At 43.8% G+C, this 17,292-nt stretch overlaps 2 protein-coding genes across 4 annotated transcripts; both read left to right on the top strand.

Annotated features, from left to right (window-relative positions):
- Nucleotides 1-490: 490 nt before the first annotated feature.
- On the top strand, nucleotides 491-3,217 carry LOC308397586 (low-density lipoprotein receptor-related protein 11-like; the record flags this gene model as incomplete). The annotated part of the gene is made up of 2 exons (XM_080883562.1): nucleotides 491-2,208; nucleotides 3,132-3,217. Exons 1-2 carry the CDS (start codon nucleotides 672-674, stop codon nucleotides 3,215-3,217), a joined length of 1,623 nt encoding a protein of 540 aa, XP_080739688.1. The 5' UTR covers nucleotides 491-671.
- On the top strand, nucleotides 2,254-7,618 carry LOC308396918 (uncharacterized protein; the record flags this gene model as incomplete). Of its 3 annotated transcripts, XM_080882552.1 has the most annotated exons (4): nucleotides 2,254-2,695; nucleotides 3,188-3,276; nucleotides 5,393-5,502; nucleotides 7,224-7,618. In XM_080882552.1, the coding sequence occupies exons 2-4, from the start codon at nucleotides 3,224-3,226 to the stop codon at nucleotides 7,616-7,618; spliced, it is 558 nt and encodes a 185-aa protein (XP_080738678.1). In that variant the 5' UTR covers nucleotides 2,254-2,695; nucleotides 3,188-3,223. The 3 variants fall into 3 exon arrangements, with proteins under 3 accessions (XP_080738678.1, XP_080738679.1, XP_080738677.1); XM_080882553.1 differs by having other exon boundaries at nucleotides 2,254-3,276; nucleotides 7,227-7,618; XM_080882551.1 differs by having other exon boundaries at nucleotides 2,254-3,276.
- Nucleotides 7,619-17,292: the final 9,674 nt, after the last annotated feature.

The raw sequence follows: 17,292 nt of genomic DNA, 5'->3' as shown, positions 1-17,292 counted from the left end.
TCGGCAGCCGTGACAATTAAAGCTTCTGCTATAATAATGCCTCATTAGAGGGCACCTTGGTTAAGCTAAATGTATAATTATAGATTTTGTTAACCGTGGGAAATGTCTTTTATCCATCTTTTAATTAGTGTGTTATTTCCTCTTGTTTCTCAGGTACGGTAACCGTGGACACAACCAACCGTGCATCCATAATGGGACAGAGCGCTGCTTCATCACCAGTCAGAATCACGGCTTCGCTGTCGACCCTGACACTTTGCCCAAAGACTGGGACGTGCTCTTCACAAATGCTAACGACCACACCAACGAGGGCATCGTACACAACACAAAGCCTCTGTTCAGGTAACAGTCTGTGAAAGATGGAGTCCAGTGGTGATTCACTCTAGAAGTGACTGGTTCTGGTGCCTTAAGTGCCTCTGTACTGGCCGGAAAAAACCCAATTAACAAACTCCCCCTCACCATGACAACAGCAGATTTCAAGCACAGTCGAAGGACGAACTGTAAGCTCCGCGGCTCTACGGTTACAGCTGGTTGTTCAGCCTAGCAGTGGCGTTAAACGATATTAACAGGGATATATTTAATGTAGGAAGGCCGTCTGTGCCGGGAAGGAGTTTCATGAGCGGGAGGCCAGCCGGAGGCAGAGGGAGACGCCGTCTGACTGTGTGATCAACAACATGGCTCTGCTTCAGCATCCCCGGCTGCTGCTCGCCTGTGTAGGGCTGCTGCTGCTGCTCACCTTTGGCAGCATCGACGCTCGATCTTCGCCTATATCGGACTTGAAATCCAAAATATCCGGGGTGGAGGAGCTCTTGGAGGAATTCCGCAAACAGCTGCAGCAGGACCAGACCTACAGGACAGGTGAAGTGATGGACTCCTGCGTGGGCGACTTCAGTGCCGCGGGGGATCGCATCATCCGGGCCAAGGACTCCATCGAGCAAGGAGCCACCTTCCTGCTGGCCCCGGACAGGGTGTACACCAGGAAGGACTGTGTGCACGCCTGCTGCTCCCAGCCTCACTGCACAGTTGCGGTGCTTCACGAGGACCAAAGGCAGCCCGGGGACAGTCTCCGCTGCTACCTGTTTAACTGCACCTACAGGAGTAAGAATGTGTGCGCCTTCTCGGCTCAGAAAGGCTTCACGACATACAGCCGGACTCCCAACACAACGCAGGGACACCTCCCTGTTTCATCTAGCGACTCAGCCCGGAGGCCCGGAGAAGAAGCTCCTGATGAGGATGATGCAGACGTGGATGAGCCTCCTCGCAGTGACGCTGGACAGGATGTGGTTATCCAGCTGCCCACAGATTGGGCTGTGCTGGATGGCCGTGACAGCGTGGACGACCACGGGATCCGCCGCTATGAGTGGAGTCTGATTAAAGGAGACACAGCCATCAATATGAAGTCAACACATCCAGGTTTGCTGAAGATCAGTGGCCTCCAGGAAGGAGTCTACACGTTTCAGATGACAGTCACTGACACGGCGGGACAGAAGAGCTCCGATAACATCTCTGTCACCGTACTGGCTCCAAAACACCAAGCAGAAGTATGTACCGGTCACTGCTCAAACTACCAATTTAAGTGTGATGACGGTTGCTGTATTGACATCACCTATGCCTGCGATGGGAAGCAGCACTGTCCAGACCGCTCAGACGAAGGCTTCTGCCCAAACTTCGATGGCAGCCGAAAGTCAGTGACCCACGCTGTGGACCTGCCCAGCCCTCAGCGGCCTGTCGCTCAGACAAAGAAAGCTGAAGACGACTCCATGCTCCCGACTGGAGCCAGAAAGACCATCACACCGCAAGACACAAGCAAGGCGGCTCCTTCTCAAAGTGCCAGTGAGCAGGAAGCTTCAGTCAATCAAGACCCATGTGCTGCTGCTCCAGTTGTGGGACCCTGTAAAGGCACCTTCCCACGGTGGTACTACGACCAAAATGTGGGAGAGTGCAAACACTTCCTGTATGGAGGCTGCCAGGGAAACCACAACAACTTCCTCCAGGAGTTGGACTGTGTCAGTGAATGCATACAAAAAAGTCCAGCTTTCAGACCTGCCAGTGTGGCTCCTCCAGTCACCAAGCAGACTGAGATAGCTTCCCCTAAAGCCAACCAGAGCCAAGCAGTGAGTGACGCCCCCATCTCCAAACCATTTCCAGTTCCTCTGACACTTGGCCTAATCATCACTGCCGTGCTGCTGCTCATGATCTGTCGTCTGATCTGTGAGCCAGCATCAGCTGAGAGATATAGAGGAGAACAGGGGGACAACAGACAGCTCTCTGTAGTTGACAGACTGGTAAAAACATTGAAAACAGTTTTTAGATATTTGCTTCCTGTATTTGCAGAAGTATCTCCAACACAAACTGTAACAGCTGCATGCAGGGAACCACTCAGTCATGTTTATCCTGCAGGACAGGATCTGACAGGGAAAGAAGGAAAAATAAGGGAACCACGGACAACTTTGATAATGCTTTGATTTATCCACAGTACATTTAGTTCAAATATTGTTTCCATCACAGAGGGATTGTGCTGGTTTCAGTGGGGAAAGTATGCAGCTCATTTAAATGTTCAAAGAGCTGTGAAAAGTTGTCCGTTCATAAAGTGTGTCAGTATTTTATAAGGATGCCATGTTTCTGTATCATCTCTCTCCTGTCAGAGCCTCTTCCAAACATCAGCCTGTTTAATGCTCTCATATCTTCAACATCTCGAGTAAATTATACTGCACAGTTTTCTCTCCAATAAAAGAATATTTACTGCATGAGTCTGTTTTCCATTTTATCTGAAACATTCAAGGAGGAGATCTTTTACTGTATTTTGGTGATATTGCCCTTAAATGTGACTAAAGCTTTCATACAGTGGTGATCACGGACATAACTCTGAGATCAGTCTGACTGAACTCTGAAAATCACTGAGTGTTATTTCACAGAACCATAATTAGATTAACTCAAACGGAAACACGCGGTGTTAAACAGTAGTATAATTATCATTAACTGTCAAAGTAAGTGCGTATTTTGCTTGTTTCCGTTTCCATCAAAAATCGAATTAATTAATAATTGTTTGATTTGTGTTGATGAAGGCCTGCCTCCTTCTCCTCACAGTCACTTTTTACGAGACCATGAGTGTGTTTCATTTTTTGTTCTGTCAGTCTTGGATGTGACTCCTGAAAAGAGATTCACCATGATTCTGGTTCTCCTTTCACAGTCAGTACTGCTGGTTTCTCTCTCAGACTGACTGAAGATGAGTGATCTGGAGTCTCCAGGATCCAGCCGTCTGTCTGTGACCGACACAAAGTAAGATACTGTCTCTAATGTACACGAAGGAAATAGAGAACATAGGTGAAATCAGTATGTAGAAACAATTACAAGTTTAAAAGGACAAGTAAGATTGAGTGGGAGAGGACTGGTTTAACAGGAAGAAGAGAAAATTCCACAGTATCCGTGCAAAAAGTTTCACTTTGAAATCTTTAAAAGAATGTGGACAAACAGGTGGACTTGGTGTCAGTGGAGTTTACTCCTGGAAGTTTGAGATTATGATGATTATTACTTCAAAAACACCTGTACAGACGTTTATCACTCATTCCATACCAGCGCAGTGCCCAGTAACACTTTGAGGTGACTGGAGCTTTATATATAAAATGAATGCAGTCCGATCAGTTTATGAGAATAGTCAAAGTGACTTTGGTAATATTAGTTGCCAATTTTTAGTTGGTATTGGTTTGTAAGATTAGTTTAAAATAAAGACTTCATTTTAACTGAATTTTGTTACGTCTCAAGAATTTGGACGTTTAGCCTTAAGGACAAACCTAAGGAGGAGGTTGGACTTTAGAGTTGAGCCCAGAGATGTACGGCTGAGTGAGGGGCTACTTTTTGTCATCAAACTAAAAAGAAATAAAATGTAGGCTTAGAAGACACGGTTGGTTGTTTGGTTCAGCATCTCTGAATATCTTCAGAGCTGTAGAGGCTTCAGAATGTAGAAGTTTGGATGGAAACTCCAAATACTTGAAGCCCACAAGATGCATCTTTAAAAAGTCAAAAAGAAGCGAAGAATTGCTGTCGCTAAAACCAAAATAACATTTATAACAACAACAAAAGTGTATGATTTGGTAATATGATTGGAATGGAACAAATGGATTCTGAAAATCAGAGATTGAGTTTCCAAGTGAATAATGCAGCTGAAAAATTTTCCTGTTATATGAAGACTTTTAACCTGTAGTTCAGTATTGATCTGCCACAGTCAGCGAACAAAACTGCCAAAAAGGAAAAAGACATTAAGATCCTCAAAAGCTTGGCATAATATAGTCATACATTTTCACCTGAATACATCTGCCCTGTGCAAATCCGTTTCGAAGGCCTTTGCAGCTAATAATGGTCAATATATTAATTTAAAGAACACAGAAAAACAGCTGGTTCTTTTTCAGGGTTTCATAGCTTTTTTGTGTAGAATGCCAAGCTTTAATATTATAGAGATTTGCAAGTATCTACAAAGCATGATATGATGTGAAGTTCAACATCTGGGACATGTGTCCCGCTATGCATTGCAGAAAATGACTCAATCTCTTAGTACAGCAAACAAACAATGCAGGAGGGCGGGAAAATAATGGTCTCCTCTGCCGTGGCATCAGAAGTTGAGAATTGACGGGACAAAGTGTTGGGTTTCTCGTTTTGGGTTGCCGGGTCTATAGATCATAACACAGTTGAACCAAGCAAAGGAGAGGGCCCACCTGGTTTGTCTTGAGTGGCTGCTGTGAGATATGCAAGATGCTTGTGGTCAGTCAAACGATGAACAATGAGCAGGTGTTCTGCTCCCTCCCGCCAGCTAGCAGTTCCACTTCTCCCACGTCATAGTTTTGCTCAGTTCGAGAAAGACAGCAGAAGGGAAAAAGCTGCATTTTCCCTTCCTTGTTCTGGAACAAGATGAACTCCATCAACGATAAATTGTTGGGTGGTCACACACAGCTGACTGCAGCTTTCCAGTCTTATAAACAGTACATTTGTACAATGACTGAAACCAGCCCACTGGCTGTGACGTCAGTTCCTTGATCATGAATATGCAAATTGTCATGACCATTGATCAACAATCATTGATCAAAGACCATTGATCGTGGAATAATCTTCCACACTGCACCTAACGTGACAAACTGAAAGCAGTCATTGGGTGGGAAACCTTGAGGAGAACACTTTTGACCTTAGAGAAGAGCTCTGCATAGAAAAGGATCAGGTTTGAACTTAGTTTGTGCAGCTGTACCTTTAACTAAGGCAAGTTCCTGCATCAACTCGTCCTGTTGTCTTTTTGAACTGTGCTTCACTATTCACTACAGATGAATGCACTGTAAACACCTGCGTGTGAGTCACTTTGGTCACTTTGACAGTTGCACTGGTAATAATAATTTTCCCTTTGTGTCCTCAGAGAGAACAGTGATGTTGGTGTGGAGGAGGAGGAGCAGTTGTCCTGCTGTGCTTTGGGTCAAGATGTCTCAGAGGATTCAGTCGCTACCAGTTGTGGCATCTCTGTCCAAAGTAAGAGTCGGTATCCGTGTGCTGATGAACACATTTTTGAAAACTTGACTTCTTGTTTTGTAGGTGCATGAAAAAGATTTCATTCGATTTTTTATGGTATAGGTTTTTTTCCTGTTTTACTTTGAATGTTGTTTCCTTTCATGTCTCACGTTAGTTTTACTTCCTGCTTTGTGATTGTCTTAATTATTTTTCACCTGGTTTGCTAAAGTTCAGCTGTCATGTTCCCCACCTGCTCACAATATCAGGCAATCCTCAATATATACTACTCAAAACAATCAGAGGAACACACTGAAAACATAATGGCTCTCGCGCGGAGAAAAACATGCTGGAGATCAATACTGATGCAAACTGGGTGATGTGTTAGAAACGAAAGGATTCAATTGTTTGTTGGAAATAAATGATCAAAATACTGGATACTGGCTGAATCCAAATACAAACAGAAAATCAGAGTAAAAAACGCTGCAGCAGGCTTTTCCATTTGGCTCTGATTTCATAGCAGCAGCTCAAAATGAAATAGTTTGTATGGCTGCGTGTGCTGCTGGGCCAAAAGTTTAGCTGGTCATTTGTAGATTTTTAGATGAAATAAAAAACAAAAAAAAACACTCAACAAAAGATCATCTAAAGAAGAGCAGAGTTCATGTACACACTTTATTAAGCAGCTACTGTACAACAAGAACAGAATCATGTAAATGGCCAAACAACAGCAACAGTAATCCCAGGGTGTAGCACAGCAGGCAAAGAGACGCAGTAGCACAGAGAGAGTAAAGGATCACATGGAGAACAAATGCAGCGCGCTCACGAGCCCTCTCTTCGTACAGAGCCAGAAACGTCTGACCCACAGAGCTCACTAAGACGACAATAACTCGTTTTTCCCACACAGATTACATATAACATCACACTGAATGACATTACATGTAGCAGATTACATGAACTATATAAGATGAGGATTCGCGTATTAAGCATATTCAGAACTATTTCCTTCCATTATTTTCTTGGGTTAACAGTTTTTGTTGCTTTTCTGCTATCGCTTAAATTTTATTCATATAGCACCAAGTCACAACAGCCACCTTAAGGCACTTTATAGTGTTAGGTAAAGCCTCAGTAATAAAGCCTCAGACAACTCCCTACGAGCAACGACTTGGAGACATTAAGAAAGAAAAACTCTCTTTGTACAGTCGAACACTGAGACGGAACCAGGTTCAGTGACGGGCCGCCATCCACCACGACTGGTTGGAATGAGGGGAGGAGGGCAGGATAAAACCTGCAGGCTGAGAGCAAAGTGCTCCATCTATCTGATATGATACTGTGAGGCCTCTCAGATAAGATGGGGCTGTTTTATTATGGCCCTTTTTATGTGAGAAGCATTTTGAATTCAGCTCTGGATTTAACAGGGAGCCAATGATGTGAAGCCAGTATGAGGGGGATTTTCCCTCCTCTTAAAATGTCTCATTAGGAACATTTTTAACAGTTGCTTCTTGTCTCTGCTGTGACAAAAAAAGGTTCTGATTATGAATCAAAATGTTTTAAATAAGTCACACACTGGTTATAACTTAATGCCGAAAATGTCATGTTACACGATTTACTATTTTCTGAAGCTTATTTACAATTTACAATGCTTAACACCATTCCCATCCCTCCCGTCAAAAGATAAAAGTCTGTTTTTCATGCAGTTTCACACACTAAAGACATTTCATTCTTTTTGGTTTCTTGTTGTCAATCAGCAGATGCGAGTCTGGAAGAGGTTTTAGAAGAATATAAGATCAGTCTGAGGAGGAGGTTTGAAAGTGTGACTGAAGAAACTGATAATACAGGAAGTGGAACCCTCCCGAACAGGATCTACACTGAGCTCTACATCACAGAGGGACAGAATGAAGACGTTCATAACCAACATGAGGTGATGCAGCTGGAGACAGCTTCCAAGATGGAGGCTCTTGATGACATTACAGTCAGGTGTCACGACACCTTTAAAGCCTTACCTGACCAACAGAGACCCATCAGAGTGGTTCTGACCAACAGCGTCGCTGATCAGAGACGAGCAGTACAGTCTTCTGGAGCTGCTCCATGTTTTCCATCCAACATTACAGAAGGTCACAGCAGAGAAGCTCGCTGTCTGTAAACTTTTGTTCATCTTTGACGGCCTGGATGAAAGCAGACTTGGATCATTGGATTTCACCAACGGGAAGCTGCTGTCTGATGTCACAGAGAAGTCATCAGTCAGCCAGCTGCTGACAAACCTCATCCAGGGGAATCTGCTTCCCTCGGCTCTCGTCTGGATAACTCCCCGACCTGCAGCAGCCAATCAGATCCCTCCTAGACGTGTTGACAGGGTAACAGAAGTACGAGGCTTCACTGATGCCCAGAAGGAGGAGTACTTCAGGAGGAGATTCAGTGATGAAGAGCTGTCCAGAATCATCTCCCACATGAAGACATCCAGGAGCCTCCACATCATGTGTAGAATCCCAGTCTTCTGCTGGATCACTGCTACAGTTCTGGAGCACATGTTGACTACAGAGCAGAGAGGAGAGCTGCCCAAGACCCTGACTGACATGTACTCACACTTCTTGTTGGTTCAGATGAAGAAGGGGAACAAACATGTGGGGGGACATGAAACAAGTGAGATGGCTGAAAGGAAATTTCTTCTGAATCTGGGGAGGCTGGCATTTAAACATCTGGAAAAAGGAAACACCTTCTTCTACCAAGAAGACCTAGATCAGTGTGGTCTGGATGCTACAGAGGCCTTGTTGCACACAGAAGTTTATACGGAGCTCTTTAAACAGTGTTTGTTAATCTTGAAGGTGGCTTTTATTTGTGATTCAGGTCTCAATGTCTCTTTGTGTATACTTATATGCAGAAGTAACACAAAAGAAGAAGTGGGAGCTGGCCTGACACCAGTAACTGACTTCCAGTGAAAGCTTTGGCTAATAATATTTTTTAGCGAACATTTTTCTTGTAAAACAAAGGGGGGCCTAGCAAAAAAGGTTTGGGAACCACTGCTCTACAAGGTTGGCGAAATAAAAAAAAATGTATTAACATTTTTTTATTTGGACTTTTATTAGTCCAAATTTTTTTATTTGGACTAAAAAAAATGTTCGAAGTGGACTAGGTGCTAATTTTCAGATGTCAGGTCTACATCTAGAATCAAAATGAGCACATACATAAACAACCAAAGTGAAGCATTAAGACAAAACATAGCAACGTCAAACAGCGTCCACACATTTTGCCACAAATACATGCAAAACAACTAAATTGGGCCACAAAAGTGATGTAAATTGACCAAACTAAGACACAAATCAGACAAAAACAGATGCAGGATGATCACAAACAGACACGTCGGCTACAAACTGATGCAAAATGACTAAAATCACACGTGTAACACTTTCTACATATTTGACAACAGAAGAAAAACACAAACAAACTTGGAATGCATTTTTAATTTGGATTTTTTTTATTTCATGCCGAATTAGATATTTTAAAAATCAAGCCAAAGTCTCCTCCCTGTTTGTACTGTAAGGTCAAAGCCCTACTGTACTACAGAGAACCCCAACAATCAAATGATCCCCCTCTGAGCAAGCGCGAGGCGACTGTGGGGAAGAAAAACTCCCTTTAACAGGAAGAAACTTCCAACGGAACCGGGCTCAGAAGGGACGGCCATCCGCTGCGACCGGTTGGGGGGATGGAAATCAAAAGGAGACGAGATGGCGTGAACTACAGTTCTAAAATTTGGATTTGAGGGCTGATCCCAAAATTTTATGGTGATGTTTTTAAAAAAAGGATTTGGTGCTAAAAGTCTGCTTCAAGATTTTAAAAGAAGCAGGGCAGTGGGAAAAGCCAAAATGGTCATTTTAATGATCTCTGGCTTTAGTGAACCACCTGAAGGGTTTTAGCAATGTTTTTCCCACCGCAGAAAAAAACCTGGATATTTTGGACGTCTTTGGGGGACCCGGGATGACTCCGAGAGTGATTTTTAGATGTCTAATCAGAGCCTCATCAAAAGATGAATCATTTGCCATCAAAGCCTTTAAGACATTGTCTGGGGAGCCAAACTCCTTGATGAGGCGTTTGGCTATTTTCTTGATGAACTTTGTCTTGTCATTTGTCAGACTTGTGGCAGACGCTGTGCTGCTGAGTTCAGGCTGCATTAGATTGCTCAGACGGTTGATGACCGTGTCTATTTCTTTTGTAGTAGTTGCGATCCGAGCAGCAAACTTTTGGGTCTCAGGTTTAGATTTATAGATGACTCTCATGATAAGGAGCAACGCAAGGTCATTGGAAATTTTCTCAACATCAGAAGATGAACCTGACACAGAATCCATCTCTGATATTTTGGAGGAATCTTTGAGAGAGTGTTTCAGGCTCAAGGCTCCAGATGATTTATCTGGAGAAATGCTCCCAGGTTGTGGCATTTGAGGTGGTTTTTCAGATGCCACAGAGCATTTATCTGGAGAAATGCTCCCAGGTTGTGGCGTTCGAGGTGACTTGTCAGATGCCACAGAGCATTTATCTGGAGAAATGCTCCCAGGTTTTGGTGTTGGAAGTGATGCACCAGATTCTTTTCCTCTGCCATCTGAATCAGGGCTTTTTTCCTGTGTTGTGGTCTGTGCTCTTTTAATAAAGTTGTGGATGTCTTCCAGGGCCCCAGAAATCTTGTCCATTTGAATCATTTGATCTTTCTCTTCATTGCAGAAGAGTAAAAGCTTCTGCAAAAACCTTTCTACTGTGTCATCTATGAGGACATAGAGGACTTCAGCAGAAATGCGACGCTTTGAGCCCTGTACTGATTTCGGAGTCCTGGAGATGACCGTGTCTGAGAGGGACCTACCCATTAGAGGTATGGGGATTTGATAGCCTCGATCCACCGTAAGTAGATCAAACAGGTTTGCCACTAAGTCCTCCGTAAAATTCCTGATATGCCCACTATTTTTAAAGTCCCCCAAGGTCTTATCGATGAGGAAGAGTTCTTCTTTCTTTGTTAATTTGTCAAATAACTGATTAACGTCTGATCTAATGACGTTAAAGTCGACTGAAGAAGAACGTTTAATTGCGGTTCCCAGGCTTGCCGTATGTCGAGAAGGGGAGCGATGAGCCTCTGTACTCTGGGGAGCAGCCGTTTCAGGTACTGACCCTGGGAGAATGAAAACTATACTTTCATTGGAGGGCGCAGTTTCCTTCTTGGGGTGATTGCAAATGTTTTGTAGACAAACAAAATGTTTCCTGTTTGCCTTTATTCTTTTTTTCAGCTCTGTTTTCATTTTTTCAAATTGTTTTTTTGCAAACATGGAAAAGTTGTGTTTGCGTGCTTTGAGCCTGGCGTGTGAGGTGGATGGCACACATTTGGAGAAGAAGTGTCTCACCTTGTGGATAATTAAGCCTGCATTAAAGGCAGGTTTGGGTAAGTTACATTTCTCACAGAGCTCTTCACTGCTTGAATCCATGTTAGCAAGTATCTCACCTACGATGTCAACTGCAACCATTTCTACTGGGGTTGGAGCCTGGATACTTTGTGTTTCTGCAGTGGGTTTTATATGGCTTTGTGATTCTTCTGGGAGCTCATCTTTATCTTTTCCTGTCATCTCTCCATCTGAGCTCCTTGTTGACAGAATAACAGAAATCTCTGCGATTGCTGATTTCACTGATATTTTTGAACCAGTACGTTCTGTACTGGAATGAGACCCATTTGTCCCACACTGGCAGCGCAGCTTACATGCTGCATACCTTTTCAGGCATGAGGCAGCGCAACAAACCATGCGGTGTAGTTTCTTAATACTACTAAATTTGCCGCTAACATAAACGGCAGGGTCTACTGGGAAATCGGGGCTTTTTTCAATCAGTGCAATGGTTGAGCTGACCTTTTCTGAGATCTCTTCCTCAACCATCAGCGTCAGCTTGTCAGCGCTCTTATCTTGCTGTTTTGAGACATTAAGAGCGCCGGCGATGGCAGCTGAGATCGAGTCTCCGAGGGACACCCTTATTTTCCCCTCATCCATAAACTCTTCCCTTATCATGGGTTCCTGAATAACAGGAAGGGCAATCTCCAGGATGCTGGCAGAGGCGATCTGAATGATTTCAGAAATCATATCAGCGAGCACGGCATGGACGCTGGAGTCGCATTTTCCATTTTCTATAATGCTCCACTGAACTTCAGAGAGCCTTTCAAAGCACCTGTTGATTGGCGGGATAATCTGGTCTGGTGTGACCACGATTGAATTTTCGTTGATGGTTTCCATTGTTGTGTCACAAATTAGATTTTCTCCGTTTGAGCGTGTGAGAATTTTCTTGTATTACAGAGCGCCGACTGCTGAACGTTTTGCAAACAGATGAGCATCGAGTTCTGATTTTTCTGTCTGAGAGCCGTTATTTATAGGCTCGGTTGTCTGTGACGTTACTGACAGACCAGCGCGAACGCCTTTGATCTGCCAGTGACGTCACAAGAAACGCACGCGGAGAGGCGGCGTTCCTTGCGCGCTCACAGATTTGAATGACGCTTTGGAGTTGACGGCACGCCGCAATGCATTGTGGGAGCCCGGCACCATTTTCGGGGTCTACGAATCAAAACAAACACGCTGTGTTGGAACGACGATTACAAGATGCTTAAAAGCAGTTCCTGACCCACCAGGATTCATTGGAATCATAGGTTGGAGGACGTTTTGGGGAAATGGCCGACGGTCGAAGCGGAGAAGAAATAAACTCTTAAAAGTTAGTTCTGGGTTTTTATCCCACTTCATATATACACCAGGACACATGTTAGCATAATGAAAGAATTGTAGAATTAAGTGGAGTCAACAACAGCAGCATAGTGCAGTCATATCACAAATGTTAGCGTAATGAAAAAGTCTTACAAAGTCAAATTTAGCTAACCTTCGGCTAAGTTACGTGACGTTAGTGATATCGCCACTTAACGCGGCTCTTTGGTCGGTTAGTTAGTGTCATCCAGGGAAGACGGACGTTGTTTTGCTGTGCTGTATTTTTATGTGAAGTGTATATATTTATTTTTTATATTGCATGTATTTTGTGCAGTGTTTTATTTAGTTTGCATGTTTTTAGTTGCCGGCAAATTGTCCTGGAGAGACTCCGCCTTTTCCCCCGTTTTTACTAATTGGACACACCTGAGAGAAAAGAAAAGGTAATTTACAGAGTGCTCAAGGACACATAAGAGGTTTGGAGCCGGTGTTCAACAAAAATGTAACACGGAGAATGCGAGACAGACAGAGGAAAGACACAGACGATCAGAGGGGAGAGCGAGAGACGATCAGAGAGTAGAGATGATCAGATGGAGCAGACGACCAGCGACTGGGAAGAGAGATTACCAGCGACTGGAAAGGGGAAACGATCAGAGGAAAAAAAGGCAGATGACCAGCGACTAGGGACGCGTAGCGGCAGTCTGGTGGCAATAACGACAAGAGCCAGCTCGTGCACTGCGGGAGAACAGAAGCAGTGAGACCGCGGTGCCGATTGCAGTTTGAGGAAGCGGCGGGCGGAGTTGAGAGCTCTGCCCACCCGGATAAGTCTTTGACTTATCCTTTTTATAAAGTAAACTGCCAAAGGAATAGTGACTGCCGCTCCCTCCCTTTCTTCAGTGCACCAGGACGTGGAATGCGGGGAGGAAGGCGAGGACTCCGCTGGGTTTCCCTCTTTTAATACTACGCTGGACCTCTTAGTTTTCTGTGACTTTTAGGCCGTGGTGGATTCCACTGGACTTCTAATGTTGTGTGTTATTGATTTTTATTGTGTCTTCCCTTGGCCAAGGTTGTTTTAATTCATTTTATATTTTTAACTATTTAAACATAATAAATTATATTTTTAATTCTACAGTTTTTGTATCGTGTGCTTTTCCCTCGGCGGCTCCACTGCTCTGCCCGCTTTGAGGAAGGTTTCCTTCCTTTTAAAAAACACAAACCATCTTGGAAACATAATCAGCCTTTCCGCTCCGGTGTCATATTAGTTTAGGTTTGTGCCGAAGCTGGGTCTGTTTGTCAGTGTGAAGCCAAACGTGCTTTAACGTTTTAGGAAACACCGAGCAGACGGTTCATACTTGCCAACATTCAAAGGGCTGTTGGGGGGGGCAAATATATTTTACAGTGTTTATTTATTCGACAAAATACGTTAAATGTCACCGTTATTATTGGCTGGCCGGAAACAGCGGGGGTGTCCAAATTCAGAGGCTGCTTCCACCTGAGGACCCGCCTTCGCGGTCTAAAGAAAGCCGCGTAGTACGTCACGAGCTCCCTCGGTGGAGTGAAACTGCGTCTGCTCCTTGCTGTCTAAAATGTAACCGGGCGCTGGCGTCAATTCTCCACCGTCTCACACTTTGTTTAATCAGTTTTCTGTTTGACGTTTATTCAGCTTTGTGAAAACCCCAGAGGACCCCTCCCGAGGGATTAATAAAGTTACATTTAAAGGAGCCAGCATCAGCTGAGAGATATAGAGGAGAACAGGGGGACAACAGACAGCTCTCTGTAGTTGACAGACTGGTAAAAACATTGAAAACAGTTTTTAGATATTTGCTTCCTGTATTTGCAGAAGTATCTCCAACACAAACTGTAACAGCTGCATGCAGGGAACCACTCAGTCATGTTTATCCTGCAGGACAGGATCTGACAGGGAAAGAAGGAAAAATAAGGGAACCACGGACAACTTTGATAATGCTTTGATTTATCCACAGTACATTTAGTTCAAATATTGTTTCCATCACAGAGGGATTGTGCTGGTTTCAGTGGGGAAAGTATGCAGCTCATTTAAATGTTCAAAGAGCTGTGAAAAGTTGTCCGTTCATAAAGTGTGTCAGTATTTTATAAGGATGCCATGTTTCTGTATCATCTCTCTCCTGTCAGAGCCTCTTCCAAACATCAGCCTGTTTAATGCTCTCATATCTTCAACATCTCGAGTAAATTATACTGCACAGTTTTCTCTCCAATAAAAGAATATTTACTGCATGAGTCTGTTTTCCATTTTATCTGAAACATTCAAGGAGGAGATCTTTTACTGTATTTTGGTGATATTGCCCTTAAATGTGACTAAAGCTTTCATACAGTGGTGATCACGGACATAACTCTGAGATCAGTCTGACTGAACTCTGAAAATCACTGAGTGTTATTTCACAGAACCATAATTAGATTAACTCAAACGGAAACACGCGGTGTTAAACAGTAGTATAATTATCATTAACTGTCAAAGTAAGTGCGTATTTTGCTTGTTTCCGTTTCCATCAAAAATCGAATTAATTAATAATTGTTTGATTTGTGTTGATGAAGGCCTGCCTCCTTCTCCTCACAGTCACTTTTTACGAGACCATGAGTGTGTTTCATTTTTTGTTCTGTCAGTCTTGGATGTGACTCCTGAAAAGAGATTCACCATGATTCTGGTTCTCCTTTCACAGTCAGTACTGCTGGTTTCTCTCTCAGACTGACTGACACACGTTGAACCCGAGCTCATCTTCGAACAGGTAAAGCCACTTATTACCGCACAAAGTAACTGATTTTGTTGTTAGCAACGACTGAACGCTGGGTCTCGCTTTGAGTAACCGGAAGTATAAAACCGGACAACGGAAGTAGTGGTCTGTCATGGCAGCCTACGTACGCTCTTACAGAAACCTGTGGATACAGCTAAAAAACTGCGACCTCAAAACCGCTAGGGAGTTATTGTCACCATATAGAGAATCTAGATATGCGAATATTTTCCTAATCTGGTCTCTATCTTTTTCTTCTAACACGCTTACTTGACGCTTTGCCTCACCGCTTAAAGCCCCAATTAAAATTTCTACTTTCCGGGCCTCAGCTATTTCTTGAGCATTCAATAAACCTTGTATTTGTTCTTTCCAATCTCCATATGAAACATCTGCTTCAGGACCCTTATATTTTGGTACCCAAGGGGCACCCGGATACACCGGCATCATCATCTCTATATCTGCACTCCAGGTGCGGAACACTGCTCCCCAAACTTGTATCCTGTCGACAAACGCCAAAATTATGTAGCCGCTAAACTGGTGGAACTAAATCTTCACCACCACGCCTATACAAGCAGAAAGGGGAGTGAGTGGGTCAGAGCTCAGAGGACAGAAATTTAGCTGGCTTCAAACACACCATTTATTTTCAGGATAAAACACAGAACCCCAAATACAAGCTAAAATCCCCGTATACAATAAAAATAGTGTTTACAACCCGCTAAAAACCCTGCCGGCAGGAATGATTAAACGCTAAAAACACAAAGCTAAATGAATGTTTTTCCCTATACTAAAAACTCCCCCCCAGGGTCCTAATTCTCCCAGTCCCACAACACACGGGCAAATTCTCCTGAGCTGAGAGAGACAGGAGAGGAACTCCTCTTCCGGGATGTGGACTCTCGCCAGCAGAAGACCAGGGAGGAGGCTCCTATCTCCACCTGACTGTGCGCAATCGTGCAGTCCAGCTACTCTCCACCTCCGCGCACGGCCTCCCTCGTAGCTCCGCCAGATGCAGGCAGAGGCGTACCCCTGCCCTACTGTGGATTTCACGCGTCGCCTCCCACGGTCGCTATTCTGTCCGTCGGGACTGGATCGCCGGGTTGTGCTGGCCGATCGCCGAATGTCTCGTGGCGCCCCACAGTCAGGCCAGAGGTCCTTCTTCTCATATGCTGGCTTGCACACGTTTTGTTTTCCAGCTCTCCACTTTTCGTGTGTCTCTCTCTTTTTAGTCTTTGCGCTCACTATCTCCCTTAAGTCAGTTTGGTGGCTGATAGGCCACCACGGGGAACGCCCCCACCTCACAGGTGCCTACAATTGTCCGCTTAATCCACAGTGGAATAATAAAAAACATATTGTTCAATCAACACTACACACACACTATAAATATGGAGATAAAATCATGCAATAGGAATATCAATAAACAAACATGCAATATCACTATTACAATAAAATCATGCAAATAAAATCGACACCCTGTACCAACACAGTCTGATCCAAAACAAAATATAAAAACACAATTTTCCACTGTGTGACATTAATAAGTTTGAAACCACCACTCAACCCATTTGAGTTCAGATATATACACTTAAAAGGGCAGGTGCAACAAGCCAAAAATAAAATTAATAATAATGTTGTCCCCTGTTGAAGAAATAGACAAATCTACAGAGGCACAAGAGGCCAGGTCCAGCTCCATAGAGCGAAGACTAACAGAAAAGGGGCAGGAGATGCATGAACAGGAAGCCAAGAAAAATGAAAGGTCATTTAGCAAGGCATATGAGTCCTGGAAGGAGTTAGCAAGAGGAGTTAGAACAAAGCTGAAAGGTTTCTGCTCAAACGAAGACCTTGTTAGAACACAAACGGACATTAAGGCTAAAGAAGTATTAATGCATGAACTGTATGAGCCTATCCGACGTAATCATACTTCTACTCCAGATGTTGTCAAGAAAATGCGTGTGTTGCCCTAACAACAGAAATTTGTGATCTCATTAGTAAACGACTAGAAGATATAGATAAGACTTTTAATGACAGGCTCGAGAAGGAGCGTGTAAGGATGATATTAAGTAAGGAGGAGTATGGATCTGTTTTTGGGAAAACAGAAACAGTTATTTCAGAGCATTCAAAGGGCTCAGATTCATACTCTGGAGCCACCTCTACGACTTCTAGCAAACGTGTGGATGCCGAAGCTGACCTTGCAGCTAAACTAGAACAGGCGAAGGCAATGCAACGAATACATGAACAGCAAGCCAAGTTGAGTAGCTTAGAGCATGAGTGGAAAATCAAGGAAGCACAAATGATTGCAGAAATGACAGCAAAGCTAGAGGAAGAGAGAACTAAACTGCAACAGCTACAGGCAG

The sequence above is a fragment of the Rhamphochromis sp. 'chilingali' genome, assembly GCF_963969265.1.
Source record: "Rhamphochromis sp. 'chilingali' genome assembly, chromosome: 5".
NCBI lineage: Eukaryota > Metazoa > Chordata > Actinopteri > Cichliformes > Cichlidae > Rhamphochromis > Rhamphochromis sp. 'chilingali'.
This window is presented reverse-complemented; position numbering and strand designations above follow the sequence as displayed.